The sequence below is a fragment of the Miniopterus schreibersii genome (assembly GCF_964146895.1).
Source record: "Miniopterus schreibersii genome assembly, chromosome: 14".
Lineage (NCBI taxonomy): Eukaryota > Metazoa > Chordata > Mammalia > Chiroptera > Miniopteridae > Miniopterus > Miniopterus schreibersii.
In genome coordinates, this window is record NC_138114.1 from 26,068,969 (window position 1) to 26,086,857 (window position 17,889).

The window sequence follows — 17,889 nt, forward strand, 5'->3', positions numbered from 1 at the left end:
TGTTAACGTTGATTTGCTCATTTATTAGAGGGATGGCTTTGTATATTAGTCTCCATGCTCTTTCACATGTAATATAATGAATTTATTCTGAGTGCATGGGAATTCTTTCTGAAGGCCAGAATAGGATTTGAAATAAAAGTCAACTTTTTACTAACACTCCGCCGCCCCCCCCCCCACATAGTCATATGGCTAAGGAAGGTTTAATAGCAAAGAGAAAAAACAAGTTTTTTCTCTTTAATTTTTTCACAGATTTTGTATAAAATGTGCGAAATAAATCTTTTTAAATGACTATTACATAGGCCTTTCATAGTCATGGAACTTGCTTTAGGGAAATGGTAAGTATGTATTGATGTATTTGCCCTATAGACTGTGGCATAGTGGTGAATATCTGATGTCTTCTCATCCGATCAATAAACGGGTTATCTTAAAATAGGTGGGTAGGCGGATGGATGGCAGGAGGCAGATGGACTGAACAGGCAGAGAAACCCTTTTTATGATAAGACAAGTCAAACTTTCCCTTGTCTTCCCCCAGTCGGGCCTTACCCCAATCCACGTTGCTGCCTTCATGGGGCATGTAAATATCGTGTCACAGCTAATGCATCATGGAGCCTCACCAAACACCACCAACGTGGTAAGTATTCTTTTAGCAGAGAAGGGCCAATTGTGAGTATTTAAGAAGCTGGAAAAGGTTGCTTTTATCTCCTTTTTTTGTTGTTGGTATATGTGAATTAATTACCATTAATTTGACTACTTAAAAGGACAGAATTAGAGAATACCTGTGGTTTCCGTAACATCCATTCAATCACTAGCCAGTCATTAATTGTTAGGATTTGTGTACTGTATACATTACTTCTGAATATTATGCTTTTAAAAGTAAGGTGTTTATGGAGGGTGAGTGTTTTTTTTTACTTTTTGTTTTTTTGCAATAGAAGCATTAAGAAGTGTTGCATGTTGAGAAGGTGGTTCAAACACTACCTGATTGTGATTTCAAGTATCTTCAAAGTATTCTCTCTATAGTGTGCTTGACCATGGAGAGCAAACCCATGGAATCAGTTTAGAGACGATGCCGTTTTCTCACACTGAGCATCACTCTGCAGAACCATGAGACTCACTTCAGAATAAATACAAGAGTAACTGATCACCCCAGATCCACAAGTGGCATTTGACATTGTTCTACAGGCTAAGTTTGGCATCACAATAATATTAGCACACCAGACCACAAGCATGAAAACACTCGTTGGACTCACGAAACCCAAAGAAGTAAACATAAAACTAACAATATTCTGGCACAGAAAGAGCAAGCCGTAAGTTCCCTGCACACTCACCTTGAGGGTGTGCGACCAACACGGCTAAGGCTCTCTACTAGCAACCAGAATAAGCACATCCACAGATAGGAACAGAGCAGCTTCTCAGGTGAAGTACATTCTTTCCTGGTGCTAACACCATGGAGAGAAGCTTTTCCTTCGTGTAGAGAACTCTAGGTAATATGGTCAACTACATCCTTGAAGCCGTTCCAGTAAACACATCAGCAGGTTTTGTGTGAAATATGTCTGTTATATATCACTTGTGTGAGAGAATATATTTTATTTTTGTGACTTTGTTTCTATCTATCCATGTCTTCTATACTGTTCCATTTTGGTGGTGGTGGTGGTGGTAAATAAATGAAGAGATAACCTGAATTAAAGTCTCCTTGGTGAAATGGAGGGGCAGGTGTGGGGAGTTCAGTGGCAAAGAAAATGACCCATTGGGAAAATGCCCAAAGACTAGGTGCTGATCTGGTGAGATAAAGCAGAGAATGCAAACCAACAGCCAACAAGCCAAGTCCGGCCCTCACGTGTGTCTGTGTAGCCCATGCAGCATTTTGGTTTCTGTTTTGTTTTCAGTTCTGATTTTGTGGTCAGCATTCAAGTGTACACAAGTATCCAGGCTGCCACTCCTTTTGAACAGGAAGGTGTGGCACGACATGGCTGGCACCCTGCAGATGTCAGGCCATGGCTGCCTCCCTCGGGCAGGCCCTGGGCTCTTCTCCTGAGCACTCCCCACCTGCCCCCTTCACTCACTTACCCGCCTTGGCCCCTGTGAGCATTCACCTTTCAGCCCTTAAGGAGGCCACACTGCGAGTGATTGAACGGCACTTCTGACACTGTTGATGACTAGGCTCCCTAGGGTTATACCCCGGCCCTTCCATCACGCGTCAGGTTTCTCTGAAATTCTTGTGTATTTCATTTCCTGTCTCTCCTCGTTTTCAATAAGGAAGTCCTTGGGACATTTTTTATTAAAAATATAAAGCCTACATCATAAACTTTATGCAAATACAATGTGCCACGCTTCTTCAGAGCTGCATTTAATTTATTCTGCCTCTTACTCCCCAGAGAGGAGAAACAGCGCTGCATATGGCAGCTCGGTCCGGCCAAGCCGAAGTCGTGCGGTATCTGGTGCAAGACGGAGCTCAGGTAGAAGCTAAAGCTAAGGTATGTGCAATAATACATGAAAGCGTTTGCTGCTGAGGGAAGAACCCTTGATTTTAATAAAACCTTAAATATATGCATGCTGTCTTCCAAGAATACTTTTCTTAAGTAGTGGACAACCTCCAGTGGAAAAAGTCTCTACCCAAGTGATATTGTAAAAAATCCCTTCCCTGTACATTTGTCCTTTCAGTTATTTAACGGAATTAAATAGAGCAGGCACTCTGTGCCAGGAGGAACTTTGTGTCCTTGGCACATGGCTAGTCCTGGACAGATTAAGAAACAAACCCAGACTTGGTCCAGAGTTCTTTGCACTCTATAGAGAGGGGCTTATGCACAAAGCTTCTAGGACAAGCACAGTTCGGAAGCATAATTGAGCTCTTTTGGTTGACTTGCATGTCAGCTGTCACAGCCACAAAGGGAAAGAGGAAGTTTTTTTACTTTTTCTCTACAAGCTGTGAAACCATAACCCCTGAGACTAAGGTCAGAGTTACTTCAGGGATCTGCCTTTGCATAGAAAAAGAACTTCAGGGTTAAATTTGAATGCTTAGCTCTCTGCCCAGTGCTCAGTCCCCAGAAGAAACCAACTTACCTGTCACTGTTGGGGATGTGTGGTGGTTCTGGTTCATCAAAATGGCAGTTCAGGTCAGGAATTGTCAATAAACATGTAAATGCCTTACTCATTTAATTTTAACCTTTGATACATAAACGTATATTTGCTATTTATTTCCATGATCTGTAGTCTCTAGTTTGGGCCGAGAGGAAACAAACATTTGTGAAGCAGTGTGAGTGCAGAATATTTCCAGCCTTTCATACTTTTTCTCAGTGTATTCAGCAGACTCACCCAATTGTTTTTTATCAACATCTATCAAGGCTTTCCAAAGCTTTCAACTCAGTATACTTAGGGGAAATAAAGCCTTTTCTTTCATACTCAGGTTTTATCTGTTAACATGTTATTTGTTGTACAATTTAAGTAATTAGTGCACATATAGTACAAATGAGTAAAGTAACTAGTGTGATCATTACTACTGTGGCAATAAACATCACTAGGTCTTTGTTAGCATGAGGTCTGCATGTGACATTCTAAGTAGCAGACCACAAACCTCAAGTGTCCAGTGTTCTTTGGCGCCAGTTGGTAGATTTTATAGAAGATCTAGAAACAAAAGTCAGCAAACTTTACCTGTAAAGGACCTAATAGTAAATATTTTAGGCTTCAAGGGATGCAGTGTGGTCACTGCAGCTCAACTCAGCCACTATAGAGTAAAAGCAGCCACAGACAGTACAGTACATGAGCAAATGGGCATGACTGAGTCCCAATAAAACTTTATTGACAAACACAGGTGGCAGCTGGATATGGCCCTGGATTGTAGTTTTCTGACCCTTGATCTGGACGATATCGGTTAATCTACTTAATCAGTTAAATGGGAAAGTTAAACTGTACTGTACCAAGGATTACAAGAAGCATCACATTTATGAGTGTTTGTTATTATATATCAAGCATTGTGTCAAAGGAAGGGTTCTACCCACAAATTGAAATTGAGGATAGGATTTATAGTTATCACTTCGTTAAGGAGGCAGTTTGCATCATGGTTAAGAGCCTGTCTACCTCAACCAGAGTGCCCAGGTTTGGACTTGGTCCATCACTTACTAGTTGTGCAACATTGGGCAGGTTAACTAACAATTCTATGCCACATTTCCTTTTCTAGTGTCCTTGTATAGAAAAGCAGAATAGTGATAGTTGCAATTCATAGGATTGTTGTGAAGATTAAAGAAGTAATGTAGCCTGGCTGGGCGTGGCTCAGCGGTTGAGCGTTGACCTAGGATCCAGGTGATCGGGGCTCGATTCCTGGTCAGGGCACATGCCTGGGTTGCCACTCGATCCCCAGTCGGGGGCGTGCAGGAGGCAGACGATCGGTGACACTCTCATCTTTGATGTTTCTATTTCTCTCTCCCTCTCCTTTCTTCTCTCTGAAATCAATAAAGATATATTTTTTTTAAAAAAGTAATGTAGGTGGAGTACTTAGAACAGAGCCTGGGACATGTAGGGAGGGGCTCAGTACACGTCTAGTGATGGTGATGGCGGTTGTAGAGTTTTATGAAATTTTCTTTCGGCAACTCTCTCTTTCTCTCTTTAGTATTCCTCTTCTTCCCCGTGGCATCTCCCGTAACGCTTCCTGTGCTTCCTGCTAGTAACACAGTAGAAAGTTTTGACCTTGCTTTGGCCTCATTTTTGACCCCTTTTTTTGACCTGGACTCTCATCCAACTTACCTTTCCAAAGCAGTATCCTGTGCTGTGCCCTCTTCTCTCTGCCTTTCCGACGTATTTACCTGAACTTTTTCACATTCGAGTGGGGGATTTCTCTCCGGAGGACCACCTAGGGCATCTCTGGGCAAATGAGGAATAGGTGCCCCTCGCCCTGGGGAGAAGGGCCTAAGGGCGCAGGGCTCAGTGAGTGCCTCACGCCTTTGGGTGAGTTGTACCAGGTGCCCCTCCACTCAAGGCAGATGCAGCCTACGCCAGGATGTGCAGCTTGGCAAGCAGAGGGTAGGCTGGCTCTCAGCCCCCACCGGCCCTCTTGGCTGGGAGCCGCTTTGCTGGTACCTGAAGAGCCCTATATTGCCCCCTCTCCCTCAGCTTTGGCAGTGGGAATGCAACAGCGATAAAATTCATTCCATATAAGTGCATAATAACTGGTGGAAGTATAATATCCCTCCCAGATATTTTAGATTTACCAGGATACATTTCCTTATCTCCCCAAAAAAGAAGTCGTTATACATTAAAAACTGATAAAGTATGGCAGGTGGTAATGGGAATAATTTATAGATAGAACTGTCTTCCATACTTTCATGCTAATGGTTCAGTAGAAGGGTATTTAAGGAGCTGAGATCTACCATCTCCACTTTCTGAACCTTGAATCAAAGGTAAATGAGATTCTTTTTAGTACTGAGTAAAAGAATTGAACTTGAGCCTCTGATACCAAGCAGTTTGCTAAATGTCTCACAAGGGCACCGTTGTTTTTCTCAGCTAATCAGCCTTGCATTTCTGCCTCGCCATTTAGGATGACCAAACCCCACTGCACATTTCTGCCCGACTGGGGAAGGCAGATATAGTACAACAGCTGTTGCAGCAAGGAGCATCTCCAAATGCAGCCACGACTTCTGGGTACACCCCACTCCACCTTTCAGCCCGAGAGGGGCATGAGGATGTGGCCGCATTCCTTTTGGATCATGGAGCATCTTTATCTATAACAACAAAGGTATGAAAGCAAGTCTTGGACTCCTGCTCTGTCCCCCAAAATACATCCTCTGTACAATTCCTTAGTACCTATTCCCAGTAACAGGTACAAAGGCTGTGTATCATCATCTATACTTGGGATCCCAGGGTGGTCAGCAAAGCCCTGGAGTGGGGGACAAGAGTTTAGGGTATGTGCAAGTTTATGTGTGTATCTGTGTGTCTGGCTTGTCTGTCTTAAGCCTCTCAGTACATTATCTTCTAATGAAAAACTTACTGATATCTAGAGTCAGATATTCCTTGCATGTTATTTGATAGATTTAACTGGTGGTTTAAAAACGCATCCAGAAAGTTCTCTGGCTGAGGCCACATATACAAACCGCATTATCAAAGCTCAGTTAGTTGATACTTTAAATACTTTATAATACTTTAAAATCAGGAGGAGAATTTTTCTTGGGTTATTTTTGTTTGTTGTTGCTGCTTTTGTTAGTGTAGTCTTGTCTGATTCCTGCTTTGATTTTTTTTTTTTTTTTAAATCTCAATTCTGATGCCTTAGAAGGGTAACATTCCACAGTTGCTCTGCAGATGTAGAATGCAAATTTTAGAGCTCATTTTTCTTATGATACTACATAAACCTTATAGGTGTAATAGGAAGATTAATTGGCCTACAGCATATCTTAGCTAGAAATGGTGTTGCACTCTCTTATTTGGGTGCAGAGAAGAAGCATTAATGTGTAATCAATGCACAAGATAATTACAATAATTACAAATGCTTGGCAAAGTATCTGAAAAAAATGACTACTACCTCAAACTTCATTCCCTGTGATTCTTTAGTCTCTTCAGGAGAGTTAAGATGTAAGTTTCTGGATCTCGTTCAGTGTATGAAACAGAGTAATGGGTATGGGGTTTTGAGTGCCCCAGCTCTTCCACCATGCAGCTGCCCATTGGCTCTAGTTGACTATAATCTCATGATGTCAAATATGTTGATGACCCTGCAGTCTCTGTCTCATGTTTGGCACCCTTCCTAATGGTGGTTGCTAACTGACTGCTTGATACACAGATTCTTGTAGGAGTTGAAAGCAAGGGAGATTAGTACTCAACCTCAATGTCCAACTATACATATTTATTGGGCTAGAACCATGTATTATCATTCAGTTCACCTGTGTGTGAGAACCTGAAGCCTGGAACAAACAGAAAGATATGTGTATACATGTGGAAATGGCAAAAGGGGAAGAGAAAGGCTCCAGTCTGAGGTTATGGGAGGTCCAGACTTGCCCTGGATGTTCCTAAGCCTGCCAAATCCAAATTGCATCTGGGACTCTGGAACCTGTTCTTCCTACAATGTGAAATCCCCAAATGGCCCTAGAATAAGCCCCAGATCCAGCTCTCCAACTTCATCCTGGTCTGAGGACCGATTAGTCACAGCATCAGTGGCCTGTTTTGGCTCAGTCAGCAGAGGAAAATGAAATATCCTGCTCTTTCTTGTTGGAAAGGGGACTCTGTTACCTGCCTGTCTTGGTCCTTACATGCAGACTTCACTGCTCCTCATCATTACAATAACTGATCAATTCCAGAAAAGCGATGCCTCTGTGTCATTTCTATTGTTCATTACTTTTGTTTCATTTTTCAGAAAGGATTTACTCCCCTTCATGTGGCAGCAAAATATGGGAAGCTCGAAGTAGCCAACCTCCTTCTGCAGAAGAGCGCGTCTCCCGATGCTGCTGGGAAGGTATGAGGTCACCAGCCACCCTGTGTAACAGGCCACTTCCCTGGTAACAAAACAAGCACCTGCTAATATTCACCAACAGCCACCTCAATTATAACAACCATATTTAAGTCTCATAGGACATGAACACTTCAGAAATAGGAGGTGAATGCTGGGGTCCAAGTGTTGTGGAAACTGGAATGTAAATTACACCCTGTGTTGTATACAGTCTAATCCCGACTCCTAAACGTAGGCCTCCGATGGTAAGACACTGTTGACACTGGCTGTTGTTTCTGCACGTGTTTTCAGAGCGGGCTAACTCCACTGCATGTAGCTGCACATTACGATAATCAGAAAGTGGCCCTTCTGCTCTTGGACCAAGGAGCCTCACCTCATGCGGCTGCAAAGGTACCTGTAACTCGATGGCATGAGGACACTGACGGGCAGTGTCCATCATCTCTACATGCACTTCCACTTCTGCGTTGTCTCTAGCACCCTCTAAAAGTCACTGAAATATAAGCTCCTAGGAAATCTGTGCCTTCGTCTATTTAGTCAACTCATGTGGTAGATGCTCAATAAATATTTACTTGTCAATCAGTTTTCCTTGAAAATCCAGGACATCCTGGAGCCTGGGGAGGAAAGGAAGCTCAGGTCATCTAGCCAGATGAAAAACATAAGTGCAGCCTGAGGGTGTAAGAAAGTTCTGATTTGTCAAAGTTAAATATATGTTACATTTTTCCAGGCCATAAAACAGTGCCTTTGAGTTATTTTGTGCTTAATAAAATAAGTTGGGAGGTTTTGCTTATGTGTTTTGAATATTGCTGAAGAGAATCATTATTCTTATTGTTAAGGCATTTTTTACCAGGAGACAACCTAGATTTATCAGAAAAGAGATGCATAGTCTATGGCTTTCTTATCCCTCTGGTATTTGGATTTTGAGAGGAGAGTTATAAAGAAGCATTCACTGAGAGACAGGTGAATAGAGTTCTGTTGCTTGAGGAAGTTCTCTCTTGTTGAGCAAGTGGCTATGAACATTGGAATGATCCAACCACAATGTAAATGCTGTCCAGTTCTTTCACTAAATATTATTGGTTGAAGCAACTTTTAGCATCCCTAATGCTCTTTTATATCTTTGTTTTATTCTTCCACTTTGGGGAAGCTGCGTGCTCTTCTTTAAATTCGTTTAGATCAGACCTCTTGTACACACAGGTCAATGAACGTGGGCTGTCTTAGATTACTTTGCATACTTTCAGAGAACAAGTTTTAGGTGCCTTTTTCATTTAGAGAATATGTTATCTTTGACAAGAATTTCTCCTCAGAACCTCGTTTTATGTCTTTCTCAAACATTACCTGCCCCATCCTCTCCAGAATTATACCCCATGAAATCAACCATTCAGAATCAAGCCTCTGCCCTGGCCAGTTTGGCTCAGTGGTTGGAGTGTCGGCCCTCGGACTGAAGGGTCCCAGGGTTCGCTTCGCATATACTTCAGTTGCAGGCGCAACCAATCGATGTGTCTCTCTCACATTGATATCTCTCTCTCTCTCCCCACCCTCCACTTTCTCTGAAAAGCAATGGAAAAAAATATTCTCAGGTGAGGATTTAAAAAAAATAAAAATAAAAAATCAAGCCCTCAAACTTGCTTTGCATCGAAATGCAGCTTTTCTTCTGTAATTTCAGGCTCTGACATTCTTTGTAACCAAAAAGCCATGCCTTGACTTTTAAGAAAACTATATTTTTTAAAAAAGAGAAAGAAAAACTAGCAGCAGCATTGACAATAGTCAAAAGGTGGGAGCAAGCCAAATGTCCATTGAAGGATGACTATATAAACAAAATGTAGATTATTCATACAAAGGAGTATTATTCAGCCTTAAGAAGGGAGAAAATTCTCACGCATGCTGTAATATGGATGAGCCTCAAAGACATGATAACAGAAAGAAGCCAGTCACACAAAGGGCAGACATGGTGTGATGCCACCAATGCAGAGACAGGGAGTAGAATGCTAGTTGCCAGGGTCTGAGGGGAGGAGGAAATGGGGAGTTGATGTTTAGTGGGTACAGTTTCATTTTAGAGCTGGGTGATGCTAATTGTTGGAGAAAGATGGGAATGTACTTAATGAATTTAATAGTAGCCCGGCCTGGTGTGGCTCAGTGGTTGAGAGTCAACCTAGGATCCAGGAGATCGGGGTTCGATTCCCGGTCAAGACACATGCCCGGGTTGTGGGCTCGATCAATGACGTTCTCATCATTGATGTTTCTATCTCTCTCTCTCCTTCTCCTTTCCTCTCTCTGAAATCAATAAAGATATATTTAAAAAAATAAAAAATAAAATAAAAATAGTTAAAAATGGTAAGTTTTAGGTTATGTATACTTTACCACAATTTTTAAAACAATAACAATTTATAATGAAATTTAACTCTTGTCCATTTCATTTCAGTTCATTTTACTATTCCCTTTCAGCCTAGGCGACTTTTTTAATGTTGTAGATTCTTGGTAGATAGTAAATAATTAATAAGTGAACTATTTATTTCTCACATGAGGGCAATAATTTTGACACAGCTATTGCCAAGCACTTTAGAATTAACACGTGTTATAAAATAAGTGCAACAAAATGAATCCAATCCACCTTTCCATCCATAAATGACTCTTAAGTCAATAGTTGACATATTTGTAGTTGATTTTTTAGCTTTAAATTTGTCCAACAAGACTTTGTATTCATGGTTTTGTAACTGCAAACCGTCTTTGACAAAGAGTTAAGAAGCAGTTCTTGAACTAACTCCTTAGCACAGTCCTTTAGCCTTGGGCAAAGCTTTTACAGTCAATTGAACAGGAGCTTTTCTAAAGGGACATTCACTCTCATTCCCGCAGCACAGTGGCCTTCAGAAGAGCCCCTGGAATGCCATCTCTCCTCATTTCCAACTATCCCCACTTTCCGGGGCAGTGATCCTGGTCAGGAGCGTTTTTTTCAACTTTGATCCTGAGCAAAGGCAGTTTTATCAGTTAGGGATTGTTTTCATTTGCTAGGAAAAAGACCTAGCACAGTGGTTTAAACTGATGAGAGTCAATTTTTTCACATGTCATAAAAGTCAGGTGGTAGGCAGCCTTTTGATTTTTCCCTCCAGAGATTTTTGTTGCTCGGTCCACAGGGTCCCTTTAGAAAAAACCGGCTGTAGTAGTGTATTCCTGGAAGCTCCACCCACACATTTCCCTTTACACTTCATTGGCCACATCTTTCTGCAAGGGATGCTGGGAAATGTAGTTTTTTTGGTCTGGACACAACACCAAAGTTTCATTTATTAAGGAAAGAGGGAGAATGGAGATAGGGTAGGCAAATAACCTCCTTTCTCCAGGGAGCTCAGGAATTTCTGAATTCTGGCACTAGTGAGAAACGAGGGACAAGGGCTCAATAGGGCACGATTAGCATGTGGATATGACAACAGTGACGATGTGAACTCTTAATTCACATTCTTCGTTCTTAGAGTACGTGATGCTTTCTTCTCGCCCTTTCTTCTCTTTTTTAGGGTTGACAGCATATTTTCTTAGCCATACTTGTCCTAGAACCATGATGTGATTTTAGGTAATGTGGGTGGGGCTACCTAAAAAGTAGATGGGCTTCTATAATCCACTGTAGCCTGATCTGTTTCCGGAGGCAGATACTGTACAGGAGGATTGGCTTCAGTTTAGGCACAACCTGGGCACTAATTGTGGAAGCGATAGTGAGCCTTAATTTATTCTTTGTCAGATTTCTCTTCCATAAAATGTACAATGTATCTATTAATATGAATCAGCAAAGACTGTGAAATTCTTGGGGGAAAAGCAGAAAGTGTGATGTAAATATATTACTTCCGATCATTTAAAATTACATTTGCTTTTGTTTTCCTCTTGAAATGATATGCTTTGTCCTCTACATCAAGAGGAAAAAATACAAACATTATTCTACAGTTGAATCTCTCACTACTTTATTTCTCTTCTAATAAATGCACCTGTCTCCTCTAGTGTGGCAGGTAAGAATCATTGTACTTTCTAGAAATTAGAAAGAACTAAGTGAAGGGTGCACAGGCAGGCTAAATAGCCACCTCAGACGGTGAATAAAGAAAAATTGAATTTATTTAAGGAAAGAGGGTGGGGATGGGGATACCCAAAGGGAAGGCTACACAGCACTGAGCCAAAGGGTATTGGGTCTCTGATGGCAGCAAAAATATACTTAGGACAGTGGGACAAGGAAGGTTCATGGAAGAAGCAACAGGAGAGCCCGGGCTGGGCTGCTCTGGATCACCGAGGAGTCAGAGAAAAAGGGGGCCTTGGAGATAGGTTCGGGGGGTAAGCCCAGGACAAGCTGCCACTGCCCATTGCTCCCCTGGTTTTCAAGTCTTGTGGGGTCCCCTCGGAGGGAAGAAAGGGGAAGGAGATGGCACTGGCAGCTCCCCTGGTGGGGAGCGTGAGCTGGATCCTTTGTCCTGAGCATATTTATCTCTTCCTTGCAGGTGGAAATCTTTGGAGAGGGTCTCAGGGAAGGGTCTCAATAGAATATTCATCAGCTTTCCAGGTTTGCTCTTTCAGGGTCGTGGTTTCCACTAATTGGTTGGTGCCAGGGCAGGTCACTAGTCAATGTAGCTGGTCCTGAGCAGCTATGGAGCCACTTGTCTGGTTTTGCTGCTTTTCTGGGCCTGGAGCTGAAATACAATTGAGGCCTAGATGTTATCTTTAGGGAGGAACCGCTCAGGGGGTCTAAACCACATGACCAGCCACATGCTGGGGGAGGATAGGTTACCCTGGGGACAAGGTATTTGTTTTCCCAGTTTTGCCCCTTGCTAGGCATCCAGGGCTTTCTGCCCTGCTGAGTCTCCATACCTGAGTTTTCTGTACCTGGCCTCTGCTCACGGCTGTCTAACACTAAGGAAATTTAGAAAATCCCATTATAGGTCTCAAGATGAGCTATTTGTTTATTATTTGAAATGTTTCTAAAGTCTTTCAAGATTAACTTTCCATTCTAAAATAATACCATGATTTGTTTTCCCCTTGATTTATGCTTTCCTTATCTCAGGTAAGGCGCTCAGGTAAACCCTGAGTGGTAATGAGTAATGTGTCTGGAATTGGCCTGCGTGACAGAGATGCCAGAGCTTCTCTAGATTCGTATTTTTAGAATCTAGGATTTTTTTTGGTGAACTTACAAGTAGTCAAGAGGATTGTCACATCTCAAAGGATACTAATCTGCCTTTAGGGTTTGAGAAGTGACCAACTTGAAGGTTATATGAGTAGCAAAAGCAATTTAAAAAAATGACAAGATGCATTATAAGCAGCTAAACTCTATCTTGCCTTTGCCACTCTTATTAGCTGGTCTGAAGCTTATGAACTAATCAGATTTCCTATTTCAGCACTGCTTTGTGAATTTTCCTTTTAATGCAGGCTTGGGGTGGGTGACCACTCCCTCCTGTCACTCACTCTAGAGTTGGGCTCAGTCCAAAGCTCTCATTTCTGAAGGCCATTGCTGAAGGGTGTGTCTGAGCACAGGGCCAAATGCTTCCCAGGTCAGCTGGAGCTTCCACATGGCAATAGGTCAAAACTAAAAATAGGGATATAAAATTGTCTCCTACCCTGGCTCATCCCGTTTGACAGGGGCTGGTTTCAGAAGAGTCTGGAAGTAGCATTTCCACTTTCAGGGGTTGGTACCCAATAGTCTCAATTACCTCTCTACAATCGATTACGGAAAGAGCATTTGTCAAGTGCGAAACGCTCTCCTGCTGAGACATGCCGGTGACTTAAATATGCGAGTTAATTGCAGTAGGCCGGCCGATCAGTGGGGCAGCACCTGCTGCCTTCTGTGTTGTTTCTGACGCACCCGCGTGGCTTGGAAAGATTGCAGCTGATCCGCTGTCTGGATTTGGCTCATATTCCCAATTATAAATCCTTGGATTCTGTTTCTCTTTTCTCTAAATCCTCTTGTCTATAGAAATTAGTCTAATTTTTATTGACATATTTTATGTAGTCAGATTCATGTTCAAGTCAAAATGTAATCTTGCATTTCTGTTAAATGACTGTGTGCCCTAGAAGGGTCCTGGGTTTGATTCCAGCCAAGGACACATACCTCGGTTGCAGGCGTGATCCCCAGCCCCAGTTGAGGTGCGTGTGGGAGGCAACCAATTAATGTGTCTCTTTTTCATGTCAGTATTTCTCTCTCTCTCTCTCTCCCCCCTCCCCCACCCCTTTCCACTCTGTTTGAAAAGCAATGGGAAAAATATCCTCAGATTAGGATTTAAAAAAAAAAAATGACTGTGAGCAGGACAAGGTCCTCTAAGGGAAGGGACCTTTCTTTCTCAGGGCAGAGCACTCTGAAGGCTCCTGAGGGACAGCTAATTAATAATTTGTCAAAGGAATTTGGGTTGCCTTTTCCTCTGAGTATTAAGGGTCAGCCATGAGAAAGATCAGAGAATATTCTCAAAGCTCTAGTAAGCTTGACTCAAATTCTGAGGATTCTCCAGTCATTATGAGATACTAGAGATACAAAGACAAATACAACACAACACATGCCTTCAATAAATTTATATTTTAGTAGGAGGAGACACATATGTAAATAATAATAGATATTACTAAATATCTAAGATAGACACTAAATATCTCCCAGACTTTGGAGTCAGCCAAGTGGGGAACCGGTGTAGGAGGGGAGAGGGAAGTAAAAGACTTCATGAGGGTGGGACCCTTGAACTGAATCTTTAACTGATAGGTGCTGGCCCAGAGGGCATGTTTGGAAAGAGGATTTTTGGTAGAGTAGGCAAGACAGAAACATGAGCAGTGTTGTTCTGGAGATGGACGCAGCTGAAGTGTAGCACAGAGACTGGAGTTTTGTGAAAGAGGCAATCGGAGCATCAAATAGGGGTAGATTATAGCATCTTAACTACCAGGAAAATTAAAAATTTCAACGTGTAAGCAATAAATGGCCATCAAAGGGATTTTCAAGGTGGAATAATGGACCTGAATATGTCCCATATTGTTTGTTGTTTCCTGGTAGGTTTTCCTCTCACCCCCAATTTAAATGAAGCAAGTAATTATTGAGCACCTACTAACATAACTACCTGTAAGAGGAAACCCTATATTTCCTTTTGTAAAACTGGTGGTACTCTGACTCTTGTATTAAACTGTTTAGAAGTATCCTACTTTCCCTGGGTAGATGTGGGAGACGTGAGGGCACTACATTAATGACACTGCTTGATTTACCAGTGTTTGCTTATTTAATCATGATTTTTCTTAAACCATCAAAGGAATCACTAGAAAGGGAGGTGTACTACTTCACAATGTACTGCACACATTTTTATCTTGTTGCTGGGCATGTGATCAAGTGATTCGTGTTGACAGAATGGTTATACGCCACTGCACATCGCTGCCAAAAAGAACCAGATGGACATAGCGACGACTCTGCTGGAATATGGTGCTGATGCAAACGCAGTTACCCGGCAAGGAATTGCTTCTGTCCATCTTGCAGCTCAGGAGGGACACGTGGACATGGTGTCCCTGCTCCTCAGCAGAAATGCCAACGTGAACCTGAGCAATAAGGTAACCTTTTACCTTCTGCAAAGAGTATGCAATAAAACAAAACCTCACTCCCCGGAAAGGTCATTAAGAAGTCACGGAAAATCTGGGTCAGATAGAATGTGTAAGGTGTAATATTGCAAGAAGATGTTCACCAAGGTGTTATTTATCATAGCAAAAACTTGGAAGCAATCTGTTCAAACAGTGAGAGAATGGTAGGTCAGTAATTGCAAAGTCATACATTTGAGTAGCATATAGTCATGAAAATGAAGTCCACAAAGTTTATCTAAAAACAGGAAGTTTTGCCCTGGCTGGTGTGGTTCAGCAGTTAGAGCATCGCCTGCACACCGTAGGGTCACAGGTTCAATTCCCGGTCAAGGGCACGTACCTCGGTTGCAGGTAGGTTTGATCCCTGGGCCCTGTCGAGGCTTGTGGAGCACGCAACCAATCGATGTGTCTCTCTCACATCGATGATTCTCTCTCGATGATTCTCTCCCCCCCCCCCACTCTTTCTAAAAAGCAATGGAAAAAATATCCTCGGGTAAGGATTAAAAAAAATAAAAACATGAAGTTTTGTTATGAAGTTAATTCAAAGAGCAACACTGTCACTTCACCAGAGTATAGCCAGTAAGAAGTTGTAAATGGTAGCCTATTGATTCATTCCACAGACATGTTTTGGGCACCTACTCCTGGTCTGTCCCAGTTTAAGTCCTAGTTTACAAGAAGAAATTGGAAGCAGTGCTTCCCTTCAGAGAGTTCATTTTAACAACAGAAATTTAAAGTAGCCCTCTGATTCAGTAGATTGGAAAGGTTGTTAGCTTACACGTTTAGTCTTCGTATGTAAGTTGCAGTTCCGAGGAACTCGTAAAGACTATTCCCAAAATTCTTCAAAGTCCTGTCCTCATATTTGACATTCCTGTTATTAGAGAAGAAAGGGCCAGCCCCCAATTGACCAGAGGCATCTATTGCAGTATCATTGCATATATCAGAGAATTAGGGCTGGCTGACATCTTAAGAATACCTTAGTCTGAGATCTGCCCAGAACATGGGACGGATGTTGTAAGTCTTCAAGCAACACAACCCCCTGCAAGAATGCCCCCAAATTCTTGATAATCCAAACTCCCTGGAATTTAGCTTTTCTTCTCCAGTTAGTGATGGCACAGCTGTGGCATTTCTCGGCTGTAGCTCAGATATTGGAGTAGAGTTTCAACATAGGAATAGTTTTAACTTGACAAATAAGTAATTTATTTTTAACATATGTGGCCTGTGTTTCAGAATCAGAGGGTTTGAATCCTAAATCTGACTCTTACTGGAGATGTGTCATTTGGGCATGTTAGGTGAGCTCTCTGAGCCTCAGTTTCATCCTCTGTAAATAAAGACAGCAGTTACTTCACAGAGATGTCATGGGGATTAACTAGATAACATGCAACACCTTCTAAGTGGAAAAAAATAATCGTATTCATTTTGGACTTTGCACAGTTTCGAAAAAAGCTTATTCTGCACTAATCTGAATTCCCAAGGTTGTAATTTAACAAATTCTGTAGACCAAATGACTTACATAAGAGACCAAGGAATGCAGTTTTGGTATCTTGAAAATCCTTTTTGATCATTACAGAGCAAACACTTTTTTCATTTCATGTTTGTCTGGTGTATCAATTTGATTTTCTCATATTTTTTAACCATCCCTTTTAGGAATGTATGTCTTGACATTAATGGGAATCACAAAGCAATTTCAAATAGTTATTATAATCAGGATTTGTTTGAGCTTTTGAATTTTCTAAGGTTCAATACCAGTATATAAACCAGGCTTCTAAGAGTTTGCTGCAAAATTCAACTTAACGAAACAAGGTAGAGATCCTGGCCTTCACAAATCAAAGCACATTCCGGAATCCACTAGAGTATATTTTCTCTTGTGAACCCAGAATATTGTATCTCATTAACTCTCCCAAAGACAACATAGACCTTAACAATTGGCTAACAGGTTAACATTTAAGGAGGTTTGATACCAAAATACAGTGTAATTGACTTTTTCTTTTCTTTAAAATTCTCCAGTCAAGTTGTTACTATATATACACACACACACACACACACACACACACACACACACACATTTTTTTTCACCTTAGAGTCATGGAATATTTTTAGGCTGAAATACTATGGAAAGAATTTGTCAGTGATTGCTTTGGTAGGATGGACATCAATAAGGCAATTCTGAAGACCAAAAGACATACGTAATACACCACCAGCCACCTTCCTGAATATATATAAGCAGAGATACTTACAAGGAAATTTTAAAGAGCAGGTCAGCTGGCTTACCATTAGCACACGGTAGTTAGGAACTTTCAAGAACTTCGCAGAACCAAGAAACTGCCTAGTACAATGGCATTTGTAAATCTTTGCTTCCCTTCTCACTTATAATTTTCTGTATAAAATATGAAATAAGCTCGATGTGAAAGCAGATGATCAACAGAACTTTATTATCCATTAGGGAGCTCTGGGAATTTTTCTGTCATTTTTTCCTGAGCTGCCAGAGTTTTAAACATCAGTTACTGTCCCTCCAGTCTTTCCCACCTATCCATCCCATCTTCCCATTTAGCACTGGACTTCATTTCCTTGCTAAAAAGTAAATATTAACTAAAAAATTAACTTTCATGAAAATTTATGGTGAACTAAACACTTCATCGTTTTACTTTCTTCTTTCCTCATTAGAAACCAGCAGCTCCCAGCAGTTTTAAGGAAAGGAGACCATGAGCTTGAATTACTGCTAAAGTGCTAATGTCTGATTTGCTTTGCTTTTGCTTTTGATGTTGCTATTTTCCCACATGGATTTTGTAGACCACAAGTAGCTATATTTCTTTATAAAGCAAACAGAATATTAAACAGAGCTGTTGCTACTTTAACTTGATGGTGGTCTCTCTTTTTCTAATAAATGCCATTTTTAAGATGAGCAATGGTTGAAACCCCAT

The 17,889-nt window shown here is 41.5% G+C and overlaps 1 protein-coding gene across 16 annotated transcripts in view; it reads left to right on the forward strand.

Annotated features, from left to right (window-relative positions):
- The window catches only part of ANK3 (ankyrin 3), a 530,179-nt gene that overhangs the window by 392,792 nt on the left and 119,498 nt on the right, over positions 1-17,889 (forward strand). For 9 of the 16 annotated variants that reach the window (XM_081157598.1, XM_081157588.1, XM_081157600.1 and 6 more), the window contains 6 exons: positions 533-631; positions 2,373-2,471; positions 5,525-5,722; positions 7,328-7,426; positions 7,712-7,810; positions 14,750-14,947. In XM_081157598.1, the coding sequence (XP_081013724.1) occupies positions 533-631; positions 2,373-2,471; positions 5,525-5,722; positions 7,328-7,426; positions 7,712-7,810; positions 14,750-14,947 (792 nt within the window). The remainder of the gene's footprint in view (positions 1-532; positions 632-2,372; positions 2,472-5,524; positions 5,723-7,327; positions 7,427-7,711; positions 7,811-14,749; positions 14,948-17,889) is intronic. The other 7 variants (XM_081157603.1, XM_081157604.1, XM_081157592.1 and 4 more) reach the window with 1 other exon arrangement.